This window comes from Mustelus asterias, unplaced genomic scaffold (genome assembly GCF_964213995.1).
Source record: "Mustelus asterias unplaced genomic scaffold, sMusAst1.hap1.1 HAP1_SCAFFOLD_1034, whole genome shotgun sequence".
NCBI classification, from domain to species: Eukaryota; Metazoa; Chordata; class Chondrichthyes; order Carcharhiniformes; family Triakidae; genus Mustelus; species Mustelus asterias.
Window position 1 is genome coordinate 87,220 of NW_027590979.1, and position 16,029 is coordinate 103,248.

A 16,029-nucleotide genomic window follows, 5' to 3' on the forward strand; every position below is an offset into this window, starting at 1 on the left:
GACATCTCTGCAGGAGACCCTCAGGGTAGTGTCCTCGGCCCAACAATCTTCAGCTGCTTCATCAATGACCTTCCCTCCATCATGAGGTCAGAAGTGGGGATGTTCGCCGATGATTGCAGAATGTTCAGCACCATTCACCACTCCTCAGATACTGAAGCAGTCCATGTTCAAATGCAGCAAGATCTGGACAATATCCAGGCTCGGGCTGACAAGTGGCAGTAACATTCACGCCACACAAATACCAGGCAATGACCATCACCAATAAGAGAGAATCCTAAGCAAATCCTTGACATTCAATGGTGTAACCGTCACTGAATCCCCCACTGTCAACATCCTGGGGGTTACCATTGACCAGAAACTCATCTGGACTAGACATATAAATACTGTGGCTACCAGAGGCCAGGAATAGTGTGGCGAGTAACTCGCCTCCTGACTCCCTAAAGCCTGTCCACCATCCACAAGGCACAAGTCAGGAGTGTGATGGAAAACTCCCCACTTGCCTGGATGGGAGCAGCTCCAACAACACTCAAGAAGCTCGACACCATCCAGGACTAAGCAGCCGCTTGATTGACATCACATCTACAAACATTCACTCCCCCCACCACCGACGCTCAGTAGCAGCAGTGTGTACTATCTACAAGATGCACTGCAGCAATTCACCAAAGATCCTTAGCACCTTCCAAACCCACAACCACTTCCATCTAGAAGAACAAGGGCAGCAGATACATGGGAACACCACCACCTGCAAGTTCCTCTCCAAGCCACTCACCATCCTAGCTTGGAAACATATCGCCTTCCGTCGCAGTCACTGGGTCAAAATCCTGGAAACCCCTCCCTAACGGCATTGTGGGTCAACCCACAGCACGCGGACTGCAGCGATTCAAGAAGGCATCTCACCACCACCTTCTCAAGGGGTTACTAGGGATGGGCAATAAATGCTGGCCAGCGACGCCCATGTCCCACAAATCAATAAAAAACTGCAAAGTGCTCCAGGTGTGGTCAAACCAAGGTACTCACCAGGTAGAGGGATGTGTGCTCAGTGTCAGCCAGGAACCCGGATACCAGGTCTGCATCTCCCTCCCCTGACACAGACCTCACTCTCAGGTATAGCACGGGCCACCTGCAAGGAAAGACATCAGCAGTTCAGAGGAGTGCAGTGCGACAGTGCAGCAAGTGTCTTTAACCAAGTAAGACCCTTACTGGTCAAACACAGAGGTCAAAGAGGAAAGGGACTTGGTGCAAATTAGGACATTGGCAGCTCATCAACTCACACAAAAATATTGTTTAAAAAGAGAGAAAGAGAACGCCCAGACAACAGGAAAATATAGATCGACAGAGTGAGAGACACACCTCCTTACCTCATACTCCTCTGGAAACAGGTTGCAATGAACTCCCCCTTGCCCCGGGTCCGAACACATAACACATCTCCCGAATGGACAAGCCTGAACCATGAAGACAAAGCACAGCATTTAACCGGGACTGATCTATAGAGGCCACGATCTGGTGTAACCGTACGAATACCATGACCCTGTGTAACTGGGAATATCAGGAGCCTATGTAACCAGACATTGTAACCCCAGAAATTGCCAGATCCTGTGGTTTATTTTTTGGGACGTGGGTTTCACTGGCTGGCCAGCGTTTATTGCCCATCCCTGAACCATGTCAACCCCATTGCTGTGACTCTGGAGTCACATGTAGGCCAGGCCGGGTAAGGGCGGCAGATTTCCTTCCCTAAAGGACAGTAGTGAACCAGATGGGTTTTTCCGACAATCGACAATGGTTTCATGGTCAGAAGATTTTTAATTCAGGATTTTTAAAATATAAATTTCACTGTCGGTCAGCGACCCCGGAATTTCAGCACCGGGGCTCCGAGCGACCCCGGAAATCCAGCACCGGGGCTCCGAGTGACCCCGGAAATCCAGCACCGGGGCTCTGAGCGACCCCGGAATTTCAGCACCGGGGCTCTGAGCGACCCCGGAAATCCAGCACCGGGGCTCTGAGCGACCCCGGAAATCCAGCACCGGGGCTCTGAGCGACCCCGGAAATCCAGCACCGGGGCTCTGAGCGACCCCGGAATAGCAGCACCGGGGCTCTGAGCGACCCCGGAAATCCAGCACCGGGGCTCCGAGTGACCCCGGAATTGCAGCACCGGGGCTCTGAGCGACCCCGGAAATCCAGCACCGGGGCTCCGAGCGACCCCGGAATTGCAGCACCGGGGCTCCGAGCGACCCCGGAAATCCAGCACCGGGGCTCCGAGCGACCCCGGAATAGCAGCACCGGGGCTCACAAGAGGGTGCTCAGGAATGTCGACATTTACACTGTCTAACCCCGGGAATACTGACACTCACACTGTCTAACCCCGGGAATACTGACACTCACACTGTCTAACCCCGGGAATACTGACACTCACACTGTCTAACCCCGGGAATACTGACACTCACACTGTCTAACCCCGGGAATACTGACACTCACACTGTCTAACCCCGGGAATACTGACACTCACACGGTCTAACCCCGGGAATACTGACACACACACTGTCTAACCCCGGGAATACTGACACTCACACTGTCTAACCCGGGAATATTGACACTCACACTGTCTAACCCGGGAATACTGACACTCACACTGTCTAACCCGGGAATACTGACACTCACACTGTCTAACCCGGGAATATTGACACTCACACTGTCTAACCCGGGAATATTGACACTCACACTGTCTAACCCCAGGAATATTGACACTCACACTGTCTAACCCGGGAATATTGACACTCACACTGTCTAACCCGGGAATATTGACACTCACACTGTCTAACCCGGGAATATTGACACTCACACTGTCTAACCCGGGAATATTGACACTCACACTGTCTAACCCGGGAATACTGACACACACACTGTCTAACCCCGGGAATAATGACACTCACAGTGTCTAACCCCGGGAATACTGACACTCACACTGTCTAACCCCGGGAATATTGACACTCTCACTGTCTAACCCCGGGAATAATGACACTCACACTGTCTAACCCCGGGAATACTGACACTCACACTGTCTAACCCGGGAATACTGACACTCACACTGTCTAACCCCGGGAATACTGACACTCACACTGTCTAACCCCGGGAATACTGACACTCACACTGTCTAACCCCGGGAATAATGACACTCACACTGTCCAACCCCGGGAATACTGACACTCACACTGTCTAACCCCGGGAATATTGACACTCACACTGTCTAACCCCGGGAATAATGACACTCACACTGTCTAACCCCGGGAATACTGACACTCACACTGTCTAACCCGAGAATACTGACACTCACACTGTCTAACCCCGAGAATACTGACACTCACACTGTCTAACCCCGGGAATACTGACACTCACACTGTCTAACCCGGGAATATTGACACTCACACTGTCTAACCCGGGAATACTGACACTCACACTGTCTAACCCCGGGAATATTGACACTCACACTGTCTAACCCGGGAATACTGACACTCACACTGTCTAACCCCGGGAATACTGACACTCACACTGTCTAACCCCGAGAATACTGACACTCACACTGTCTAACCCGGGAATACTGACACTCACACTGTCTAACCCCGGGAATATTGACACTCACACTGTCTAACCCCGGGAATATTGACACTCACACTGTCTAACCCCGGGAATACTGACACTCACACTGTCTAACCCGGGAATACTGACACTCACACTGTCTAACCCGGGAATATTGACACTCACACTGTCTAACCCGAGAATAATGACACTCACACTGTCTAACCCGGGAATACTGACACTCACACTGTCTAACCCCGGGAATATTGACACTCACACTGTCTAACCCCGGGAATATTGACACTCACACTGTCTAACCCCGGGAATACTGACACTCACACTGTCTAACCCGGGAATATTGACACTCACACTGTCTAACCCGAGAATACTGACACTCACACTGTCTAACCCGGGAATATTGACACTCACACTGTCTAACCCCGGGAATACTGACACTCACACTGTCTAACCCCGGGAATATTGACACTCACACTGTCTAACCCCGGGAATATTGACACTCACACTGTCTAACCCCGGGAATACTGACACTCACACTGTCTAACCCGGGAATATTGACACTCACACTGTCTAACCCGAGAATACTGACACTCACACTGTCTAACCCGGGAATATTGACACTCACACTGTCTAACCCCGGGAATATTGACACTCACACTGTCTAACCCCGGGAATACTGACACTCACACTGTCTAACCCGGGAATACTGACACTCACACTGTCTAACCCGGGAATATTGACACTCACACTGTCTAACCCCGGGAATATTGACACTCACACTGTCTAACCCGGGAATACTGACACTCACACTGTCTAACCCCGGGAATACTGACACTCACACTGTCTAACCCCGGGAATACTGACACTCACACTGTCTAACCCCGGGAATATTGACACTCACACTGTCTAACCCCGGGAATATTGACACTCACACTGTCTAACCCCGGGAATATTGACACTCACACTGTCTAACCCCGGGAATACTGACACTCACACTGTCTAACCCCGGGAATACTGACACTCACACTGTCTAACCCCGGGAATATTGACACTCACACTGTCTAACCCCGGGAATATTGACACTCACACTGTCTAACCCCGGGAATATTGACACTCACACTGTCTAACCCCGGGAATACTGACACTCACACTGTCTAACCCCGGGAATATTGACACTCACACTGTCTAACCCCGGGAATATTGACACTCACACTGTCTAACCCCAGGAATATTGACACTCACACTGTCTAACCCCGGGAATATTGACACTCACACTGTCTAACCCCGGGAATACTGACACTCACACTGTCTAACCCGGGAATACTGACATTCACACTGTCTAACGCGGGAATATTGACACTCACACTGTCTAACCCCGGGAATACTGACACTCACACTGTCTAACCCCGGGAATACTGACACTCACACTGTCTAACCCGGGAATATTGACACTCACACTGTCTAACCCGAGAATAATGACACTCACACTGTCTAACCCGGGAATATTGACACTCACACTGTCTAACTCGGGAATACTGACACTCACACTGTCTAACCCGGGAATATTGACACTCACACTGTCTAACCCCGGGAATATTGACACTCACACTGTCTAACCCCGGGAATACTGACACTCACACTGTCTAACCCGGGAATACTGACACTCACACTGTCTAACCCGGGAATATTGACACTCACACTGTCTAACCCGAGAATAATGACACTCACACTGTCTAACCCCGGGAATACTGACACTCACACTGTCTAACCCGGGAATACTGACACTCACACTGTCTAACCCGGAAATATTGACACTCACACTGTCTAACCCGAGAATACTGACACTCACACTGTCTAACCCGGGAATATTGACACTCACACTGTCTAACCCCGGGAATATTGACACTCACACTGTCTAACCCGGGAATACTGACACTCACACTGTCTAACCCCGGGAATACTGACACTCACACTGTCTAACCCCGGGAATACTGACACTCACACTGTCTAACCCCGGGGATATTGACACTCACACTGTCTAACCCCGGGAATATTGACACTCACACTGTCTAACCCCGGGAACATTGACACTCACACTGTCTAACCCCGGGAATACTGACACTCACACTGTCTAACCCCGGGAATACTGACACTCACACTGTCTAACCCCGGGAATATTGACACTCACACTGTCTAACCCCGGGAATATTGACACTCACACTGTCTAACCCCGGGAATATTGACACTCACACTGTCTAACCCCGGGAATACTGACACTCACACTGTCTAACCCCGGGAATATTGACACTCACACTGTCTAACCCCGGGAATACTGACACTCACACTGTCTAACCCGGGAATACTGACACTCACACTGTCTAACCCCGGGAATATTGACACTCACACTGTCTAACCCCAGGAATATTGACACTCACACTGTCTAACCCCGGGAATATTGACACTCACACTGTCTAACCCCGGGAATACTGACACTCACACTGTCTAACCCGGGAATACTGACATTCACACTGTCTAACGCGGGAATATTGACACTCACACTGTCTAACCCCGGGAATATTGACACTCACACTGTCTAACCCCGGGAATACTGACACTCACACTGTCTAACCCCGGGAATATTGACACTCACACTGTCTAACCCCGGGAATATTGACACTCACACTGTCTAACCCCGGGAATATTGACACTCACACTGTCTAACCCCGGGAATACTGACACTCACACTGTCTAACCCCGGGAATATTGACACTCACACTGTCTAACCCCGGGAATACTGACACTCACACTGTCTAACCCGGGAATACTGACACTCACACTGTCTAACCCCGGGAATATTGACACTCACACTGTCTAACCCCAGGAATATTGACACTCACACTGTCTAACCCCGGGAATATTGACACTCACACTGTCTAACCCCGGGAATACTGACACTCACACTGTCTAACCCGGGAATACTGACATTCACACTGTCTAACGCGGGAATATTGACACTCACACTGTCTAACCCCGGGAATAATGACACTCACACTGTCTAACCCCGGGAATACTGACACTCACACTGTCTAACCCCGGGAATAATGACACTCACACTGTCTAACCCGGGAATACTGACACTCACACTGTCTAACCCGGGAATACTGCCACTCACACTGTCTAACCCGGGAATACTGACACTCACACTGCCTAACCCGGGAATATTGACACTCACACTGTCTAACCCGGGAATATTGACACTCACACTGTCTAACCCCGGGAATATTGACACTCACACTGTCTAACCCCGGGAATATTGACACTCACACCGTCTAACCCGGAAATACTGACACTCACACTGTCTAACCCGGGAATACTGACACTCACACTGTCTAACCCGGGAATACTGACTCACACTGTCTAACCCGGGAATACTGACACTCACACTGCCTAACCCGGGAATACTGACACTCACACTGTCTAACCCGGGAATACTGACACTCACACTGTCTCACCCGGGAATATTGACACTCACACTATCTAACCCCGGGAATACTGACACTCACACTGTCTAACCCCGGGAATATTGACACTCACACTGTCTAACCCCGGGAATACTGACACTCACACTGTCTAACCCGGGAATATTGACACTCACACTGTCTAACCCGGGAATACTGACACTCACACTGTCTAACCCCGGGAATACTGACACTCACACTGTCTAACCCCGGGAATACTGACACTCACACTGTCTAACCCGGGAATATTGACACTCACACTGTGTAACCCCGAGAATACTGACACTCACACTGTCTAACCCCGGGAATACTGACACTCACACTGTCTAACCCCGGGAATATTGACACTCACACTGTCTAACCCCAGGAATACTGACACTCACACTGTCTAACCCAGGGAATATTGACACTCACACTGTCTAACCCCGGGAATACTGACACTCACACTGTCTAACCCCGGGAATACTGACACTCACACTGTCTAACCCGGGAATATTGACACTCACACTGTCTAACCCCGGGAATATTGACACTCACACTGTCTAACCCCGGGAATACTGACACTCACATGGTCTAACCCGGGAATACTGACTCACACTGTCTAACCCCGGGAATACTGACACTCACACTGTCTAACCCCGGGAATACTGACACTCACACTGTCTAACCCCGGGAATATTGACACTCACACTGTCTAACCCCGGGAATACTGACACTCACACTGTCTAACCCCGGGAATACTGACACTAACACTGTCTAACCCGAGAATATTGACACTCACACTGTCTAACCCGGGAATACTGACACTCACACTGTCTAACCCCGGGAATACTGACACTCACACTGTCTAACCCCGGGAATACTGACACTCACACTGTCTAACCCCGGGAATACTGACACTCACACTGTCTAACCCCGGGAATACTGACACTCACACGGTCTAACCCCGGGAATATTGACACTCACACTGTCTAACCCGGGAATATTGACACCCACACTGTCTAACCCCGGGAATACTGACACTCACACTGTCTAACCCGGGAATATTGACACTCACACTGTCTAACCCGGGAATACTGACACACACACTGTCTAACCCCGGGAATACTGACACTCACACTGTCTAACCCGGGAATATTGACACTCACACTGTCTAACCCCGAGAATACTGACACTCACACTGTCTAACCCCGGGAATACTGACACTCACACTGTCTAACCCCGGGAATATTGACACTCACACTGTCTAACCCCAGGAATACTGACACTCACACTGTCTAACCCAGGGAATACTGACACTCACACTGTCTAACCCCGGGAATACTGACACTAACACTGTCTAACCCGAGAATATTGACACTCACACTGTCTAACCCGGGAATACTGACACTCACACTGTCTAACCCCGGGAATACTGACACTCACACTGTCTAACCCCGGGAATACTGACACTCACACTGTCTAACCCCGGGAATACTGACACTCACACTGTCTAACCCCGGGAATACTGACACTCACACGGTCTAACCCCGGGAATATTGACACTCACACTGTCTAACCCGGGAATATTGACACCCACACTGTCTAACCCCGGGAATACTGACACTCACACTGTCTAACCCGGGAATATTGACACTCACACTGTCTAACCCGGGAATACTGACACACACACTGTCTAACCCCGGGAATACTGACACTCACACTGTCTAACCCGGGAATATTGACACTCACACTGTCTAACCCCGAGAATACTGACACTCACACTGTCTAACCCCGGGAATACTGACACTCACACTGTCTAACCCCGGGAATATTGACACTCACACTGTCTAACCCCAGGAATACTGACACTCACACTGTCTAACCCAGGGAATACTGACACTCACACTGTCTAACCCCGGGAATACTGACACTCACACTGTCTAACCCGGGAATACTGACACTCACACTGTCTAACCCGGGAATACTGACACTCACACTGTCTAACCCCGGGAATACTGACACTCACACTGTCTAACCCGGGAATACTGACACTCACACTATCTAACCCGGGAATACTGACACTCACACTATCTAACCCGGGAATACTGACACTCACACTGTCTAACCCCGGGAATACTGACACTCACACTGTCTAACCCGGGAATATTGACACTCACACTGTCTAACCCCGGGAATATTGACACTCACACTGTCTAACCCCGGGAATACTGACACTCACACGGTCTAACCCCGGGAATACTGACACTCACACTGTCTAACCCCGGGAATACTGACACTCACACTGTCTAACCCGGGAATACTGACACTCACACTGTCTAACCCGGGAATACTGACACTCACACTGTCTCACCCCGGGAATACTGACACTCACACTGTCTAACCCGGGAATACTGACACTCACACTGTCTAACCCGGGAATACTGACACTCACACTGTCTAACCCGGGAATACTGACACCCACACTGTCTAACCCGGGAATATTGACACTCACACTGTCTAACCCCGGGAATACTGACACTCACACTGTCTAACCCGGGAATACTGACACTCACACTGTCGAACCCCGGGAATACTGACACTCACACTGTCGAACCCCGGGAATACTGACACTCACACTGTCTAACCCCGTGAATATTGACACTCACACTGTCTAACCCCGGGAATACTGACACTCACACTGTCTAACCCGGGAATATTGACACTCACACTGTCTAACCCGGGAATACTGACACTCACACTGTCTAACCCGGGAATACTGACACTCACACTGTCTAACCCGGGAATATTGACACTCACACTGTCTAACCCGGGAATATTGACACGTACACTGTCTAACCCGGGAATATTGACACTCACACTGTCTAACCCGGGAATACTGACACTCACCCTGTCTAACCCCAGGAATACTGACACTCACACTGTCTAACCCGGGAATACTGACACTCACACTGTCTAACCCGGGAATATTGACACTCACACTGTCTAACCCGGGAATATTGACACTCACACTGTCTAACCCGGGAGTATTGACACTCACACGGTCTAACCCGGGAATACTGACGCTCACACTGTCTAACCCGGGAATATTGACACTCACACTGTCTAACCCCAGGAATATTGACACTCTCACTGTCTAACCCGGGAATATTGACACTCACACTGTCTAACCCCAGGAATATTGACACTCACACTGTCTAACCCGGGAATATTGACACTCACACTGTCTAACCCCAGGAATACTGACACTCACACTGTCTAACCCGGGAATATTGACACTCACACTGTCTAACCCCAGGAATATTGACACTCACACTGTCTAACCCGGGAATATTGACACTCACACTGTCTAACCCGGGAATATTTACACTCACACTGTCTAACCCGGGAATATTGACACTCACATGGTCTAACCCTGGGAATACTGACACTCACACGGTCTAACCCCGGGAATATCTGCCCCTGCTCACACGTATCTCTCTGCTCAGTCACACAGATGGAGCACTAACCTCTGTGTTTTAAAATGCTCAAACAGTATGCGGTCATACACATCTCTGGCATTGTACGTTGGGGAGAAGATCACCTCCACATGCAGTTCCTTTGCCATTGGAGGTTGAGACAGTGCTGAACGACTATCCTTCAGCTGCCCCCTCTCACAGGCTGTCTGGTAAAAACGCTGCAACAGAATTAAATATTTTCAGCATCTATTCACCCCTTGAAGAGGGACAAAGAGCCACCGGGGCGCAGACCCACCCCGGGGCCACGTGGGGAGCCACCGGGGCGCAGACCCACCCTGGGGCCACGTGCGGAGCCACCGGGCCGCAGCTCCGTCCTGGGGCCACGTGCGGAGCCACCGGGCCGCAGCTCCGTCCTGGGGCCACGTGCGGAGCCACCGGGCCGCAGCTCCGTCCTGGGGCCACGTGCGGAGCCACCGAGCCGCAGCTCCAACCTGGGGCCATGTGTGGAGCCATCGGGGCACAGCTCCGTCCTGGGGCCATGTGTGGAGCCATCGGGGCACAGCTCCGTCCTGGGGCCACGTGCGGAGCCATCGGGGCACAGCTCCGTCCTGGGGCCACGTGCGGAGCCACCGAGCCGCAGCTCCGTCCTGGGGCCATGTGCGGAGCCACCGAGCCGCAGCTCCAACCTGGGGCCACGTGCGGAGCCACCGAGCCGCAGCTCCGTCCTGGGGCCACGTGCGGAGCCACCGGGCCGCAGCTCCGCCCCGGGGCCACGTGCGGAGCCACTGGGCACAGCTCCGTCCTGGGGCCACGTGCGGAGCCACCGAGCCGCAGCTCCGCCCCGGGGCAGTCACAGGTCAGAATGGTGCCTTCCCTTCTCTCAAGGGCGTCATTGCAGGCTCACTTCTCTAAGAGGCTACTTTACAAATTTCTAAACTTATTGGATTTCCAAACTCTTTTGCTCCCTCGGGGTGCAGCTCCTCACCTTGATTTTCAACGTCCCGTTGGACAATGGCACCGGGGACCCATTGGAAATGTTGAACCACAGTGCGCAAGAGATTGCTGCCACATTCTCTGCCAGCTCGAGCTGGGCACCATTTGCCACTTCCATCACAACCACAGAGGCAAGTCGCGCGCTCAGCCAATGATCAGAGCTACTTCCCAACGCCCCGGGACTGCTGCAGGTTCCTGGCTCCGTATTAGGGTGCTCTGCCTCAGTCTCAGCGTGTATTGCCCGCTCCTTCTCCACAGCTGGCTCCAGCAAGGAGACGAGGACCCACTCACGGTTGAAGAGACCCAGCCGCTGCAGTGCTGGCTTGGTTAGAACCAGCAGGTTATCGGCGTCCAGGGCTTGCTGCTGACCAGCCATGGCTCTGGGGTGGAGCTTCCCATTCTCGGCCAGCCCAGGCAAGTCAGTCACCATCACCTCCAGCCTACACTCCAAGGCCTGTAGAAAAGTCTTCATATCCGAGTCCAGGGTTTTGCCAGGCTCCAGCACAAAGCCTGCCCCCCAGAGTGCACTGGTGTAATGGGCAAAATCGGAAACACACAGTGACTGAAGGGGCCTGACTGACTGGAATTCACTGGAGGGCAGCAGGCTGGGATCCCTGAACTCGGTCAGCAGCAGGCTGGTGTTGATGGAAAGGACTCCTTGCAGAACAGGCTGGCACTCCAGGACCACCAGCTCCATGAGGTGGCCAAAAACCTCGGCACTGTCCTCCCCGAACAAAGGGTGATAGGGCAGAGTGGGGGCATCTCCCTGCCGCAGCAGGATCTGCTGCCACTGTAAGGTCAGGAGCAGAAGGCCATTGGCAAAGTTCTGGGAGCCAGCCCAGCACAGGCTGGCTCTGCTGCGGGCACCCAGCACCACCTTGCTCAAGGTGGGCACTGACTGCACCAAGGACACTCGCAGGCAGGCAGGGGCATCAAACATGTCACCCCCCAGCCCGGGGAGCTCCTCCTCCATCACCTCCTCCTCCATCCAGAGCCCATAATGTTTGGGGAAGAGTTTGCTGGTGTAGATCCGGAGGGGAGCCCTGGTACCCTGCTCCCCCTGCCCGCTGCCCCCCTCCCCGTGCCCGCTTCCCTGCTCACCCCGCTCCCCGTGCCCGCTGCCCCTCTCCCCGTGCCCGCTGCCCCCCTCCCCGTGCCCGCTGCCCCGCTCCCCGTGCCCGCTGCCCCCCTCCCCGTGCCCGCTCTCCCCGTGCCCGCTGCCCCCCTCCCCGTGCCCGCTGCCCCCCTCCCCGCTGCCCCCCTCCCCGTGCCCGCTGCCCCGCTCCCCGTGCCCGCTGCCCCCCTCCCCGTGCCCGCTCTCCCCGTGCCCGCTGCCCCCCTCCCCGTGCCCGCTGCCCCCCTCCCTGTGCCCGCTCTCCCCGTGCCCGCTGCCCCCCTCCCCGTGCCCGCTGCCCCCCTCCCCGTACCCGCTGCCCCCCTCCCCGTGCCCGCTGCCCCCCTCCCCGTGCCCGCTGCCCCCCTCCCCGTGCCCGCTGCCCCGCTCCCCATGCCCGCTGCCCCGCTCCCCGTGCCCGCTCTCCCCGTGCCCGCTGCCCCCCTCCCCGTGCCCACTGCCCCCCTCCCCGTGCCCGCTCTCCCCGTGCCCGCTGCCCCGCTCCCCGTGCCCGCTGCCCCGCTCCCCGTGCCCGCTCTCCCCGTGCCCGCTCTCCCCGTGCCCGCTGCCCCGCTCCCCGTGCCCGCTCTCCCCGTGCCCGCTCTCCCCGTGCCCGCTGCCCCGCTCCCCGTGCCCGCTCTCCCCGTGCCCGCTGCCCCCCTCCCCGTGCCCGCTCTCCCCGTGCCCGCTGCCCCGCTCCCCGTGCCCGCTGCCCCCCTCCCCGTGCCCGCTGCCCCGCTCCCCGTGCCCGCTGCCCCGCTCCCCGTGCCCGCTCTCCCCGTGCCCGCTGCCCCCCTCCCCGTGCCCGCTCTCCCCGTGCCCGCTGCCCCGCTCCCCGTGCCCGCTGCCCCCCTCCCCGTGCCCGCTGCCCCGCTCCCCGTGCCCGCTGCCCCGCTCCCCGTGCCCGCTCTCCCCGTGCCCGCTGCCCCCCTCCCCGTGCCCGCTCTCCCCGTGCCCGCTGCCCCGCTCCCCGTGCCCGCTGCCCCCCTCCCCGTGCCCGCTGCCCCCCTCCCCGTGCCCGCTGCCCCGCTCCCCGGCCCCGGGCTCCGGCTCCTCCTCGGTCACAGTGGCCGAGATGAAGAGAGCGGGCCCCAGGGCCCAGGCCGAGCCGCTCCGCAGGGAGAGAATGCAGCCGGAGCCTGCGCTGGGCGGAGGGCCGGAGCTGAGGGCCGGGAAGGCGGCTGCGGGAAGGAGGACCTGCAGCGGGTGCAAGTGGGGCGGGAAAGGCCGCCAAAGCCGCAGCTCAGCCGGCACCGCCATTGGGACAGGCAGCGCCGGCGCCGCCATCTTGGGAAAGGAGCGGACGCTCCAGCTCCATATATGGTAGCGCACTCGCCATCTTTGTAAAGGGGCAGACGCATCAGCTCGATCCGGTAGCGCATTCGCCATGTTGGTAAAGGAACGCAACCTCCAGTCCTACAGGTGGTGCCGCTGCTGCCATCTTGGTAGAGGTAGATCTTCGCATTCTGATTTCAGTCCGCCATCTTTGTGTACGTGTCGCCATCTTTCTGAAGGTGCACAAACACACCTGGTGCAAATCCTGCTCAGCGCCATCTTGGTAAAGAAGGGGGGGAATGGGGGACAATCCTACCAATTTAATCAGGGTTTTGTACATTTATATATTGTAATATGTACCATTATGCAGCTTATTTTGCTTATAACTGTTAAGATTGACAATATCCCGACCTGCAAGACAGATGGGAAGGTGTATAATATCCAGAAATTCAAACAGTTCAGATGTTTAATGTAATTTGTCATTTGTCTTGTAAAACACTCTAATTAAAGGTTTACGTGGGGTTTTTAAAAAAAATAATCAGGGTTTACTGTCTGACCCAGGCATGTGAAGAGTAAAAGGATGTGGAGTTGCCGCAACTGGGGTAGGCACAGTCAGAAGTCTCACAACACCAGGTTAACGACCAACAGGTTTCTTTGTTGCATGAACTTTCAGAGCGCTGCCCCTTCATCAGGCGAGCAAAATGGTGGTTGTAATGGTGGCCATGACGGGTTGTCAATAGATCTTCCCTGAAGGGAGTACAAACTCCCTTATTGATCAAACGGAGGCGGTGTTGGCCAGTGGGGAGCTGCCCACTGCTGGTGTCAACCAGACGGGTACAGACCACATTGCTGTTAGTCCCGGGTGTTGTATCTCCCCAGGTACAGACCACATTGCTGTTAGTCCCGGGTGTTGTATCTCCCCAGGTACAGACCACATTGCTGTTAGCTCAGGGTGTTGTATCTCCCCAGGTACAGACCACATTGCTGTTAGCTCAGGGTGTTGTATCTCCCCAGGTACAGACCACATTGCTGTTAGCTCAGGGTGTTGTATCTCCCCGGGTACAGACCACATTGCTGTTAGCTCAGGGTGTTGTATCTCCCCGGGTACAGACCACATTGCTGTGAGCTCAGGGTGTTGTATCTCCCCGGGTACAGACCACATTGCTGTTAGCTCAGGGTGTTGTATCTCCCCGGGTACAGACCACATTGCTGTTAGCTCAGGGTGTTGTATCTCCCCGGGTACAGACCACATTGCTGTTAGCTCAGGGTGTTGTATCTCCCCGGGTACAGACCACGTTGCTGTTAGCTCAGGGTGTTGTATCTCCCCGGGTACAGACCACATTGCTGTTAGCTCAGGGTGTTGTATCTCCCCGGGTACAGACCACATTGCTGTTAGTCCCGGGTGTTGTATCTCCCCGGGTACAGACCACATTGCTGTTAGCTCAGGGTGTTGTATCTCCCCGGGTACAGACCACATTGCTGTTAGCTCAGGGTGTTGTATCTCCCCGGGTACAGACCACATTGCTGTTAGCTCAGGGTGTTGTATCTCCCCGGGTACAGACCACATTGCTGTTAGCTCAGGGTGTTGTATCTCCCCAGGTACAGACCACATTGCTGTTAGCTCAGGGTGTTGTATCTCCCCGGGTACAGACCACATTGCTGTTAGCTCAGGGTGTTGTATCTCCCCGGGTACAGACCACATTGCTGTTAGTCCCGGGTGTTGTATCTCCCCAGGTACAGACCACATTGCTGTTAGCTCAGGGTGTTGTATCTCCCCGGGTACAGACCACATTGCTGTTAGCTCAGGGTGTTGTATCTTCCCGGGTACAGACCACATTGCTGTTAGCTCAGGGTGTTGTATCTCCCCGGGTACAGACCACATTGCTGTTAGTCCCGGGTGTTGTATCTCCCCAGGTACAGACCACATTGCTGTTAGCTCAGGGTGTTGTATCTCCCCGGGTACAGACCACATTGCTGTTAGCTCAGGGTGTTGTATCTCCCCGGGTACAGACCCCATTGCTGTTAGCTCAGGGTGTTGTATCTCCCCGGGTACAGACCACATTGCTGTTAGCTCAGGGTGTTG

The 16,029-nt window shown here is 54.4% G+C and overlaps 1 protein-coding gene across 1 annotated transcript in view; it reads right to left on the reverse strand.

The window, feature by feature from the left end:
- Positions 1-12,632, reverse strand: part of pex6 (peroxisomal biogenesis factor 6) — a gene marked incomplete at its 3' end in the record, with an annotated part of 84,787 nt that extends 72,155 nt beyond the window's left edge. Inside the window, exons 1-4 of the mRNA XM_078205852.1 lie at positions 11,550-12,632; positions 10,616-10,782; positions 1,359-1,442; positions 1,018-1,120 (exon numbers count right to left, since the gene is read on the reverse strand). Of these exons, the coding sequence (XP_078061978.1) occupies positions 1,018-1,120; positions 1,359-1,442; positions 10,616-10,782; positions 11,550-12,545 (1,350 nt within the window). The remainder of the gene's footprint in view (positions 1-1,017; positions 1,121-1,358; positions 1,443-10,615; positions 10,783-11,549) is intronic.
- Between the last annotated feature and the right edge of the window lie 3,397 nt (positions 12,633-16,029).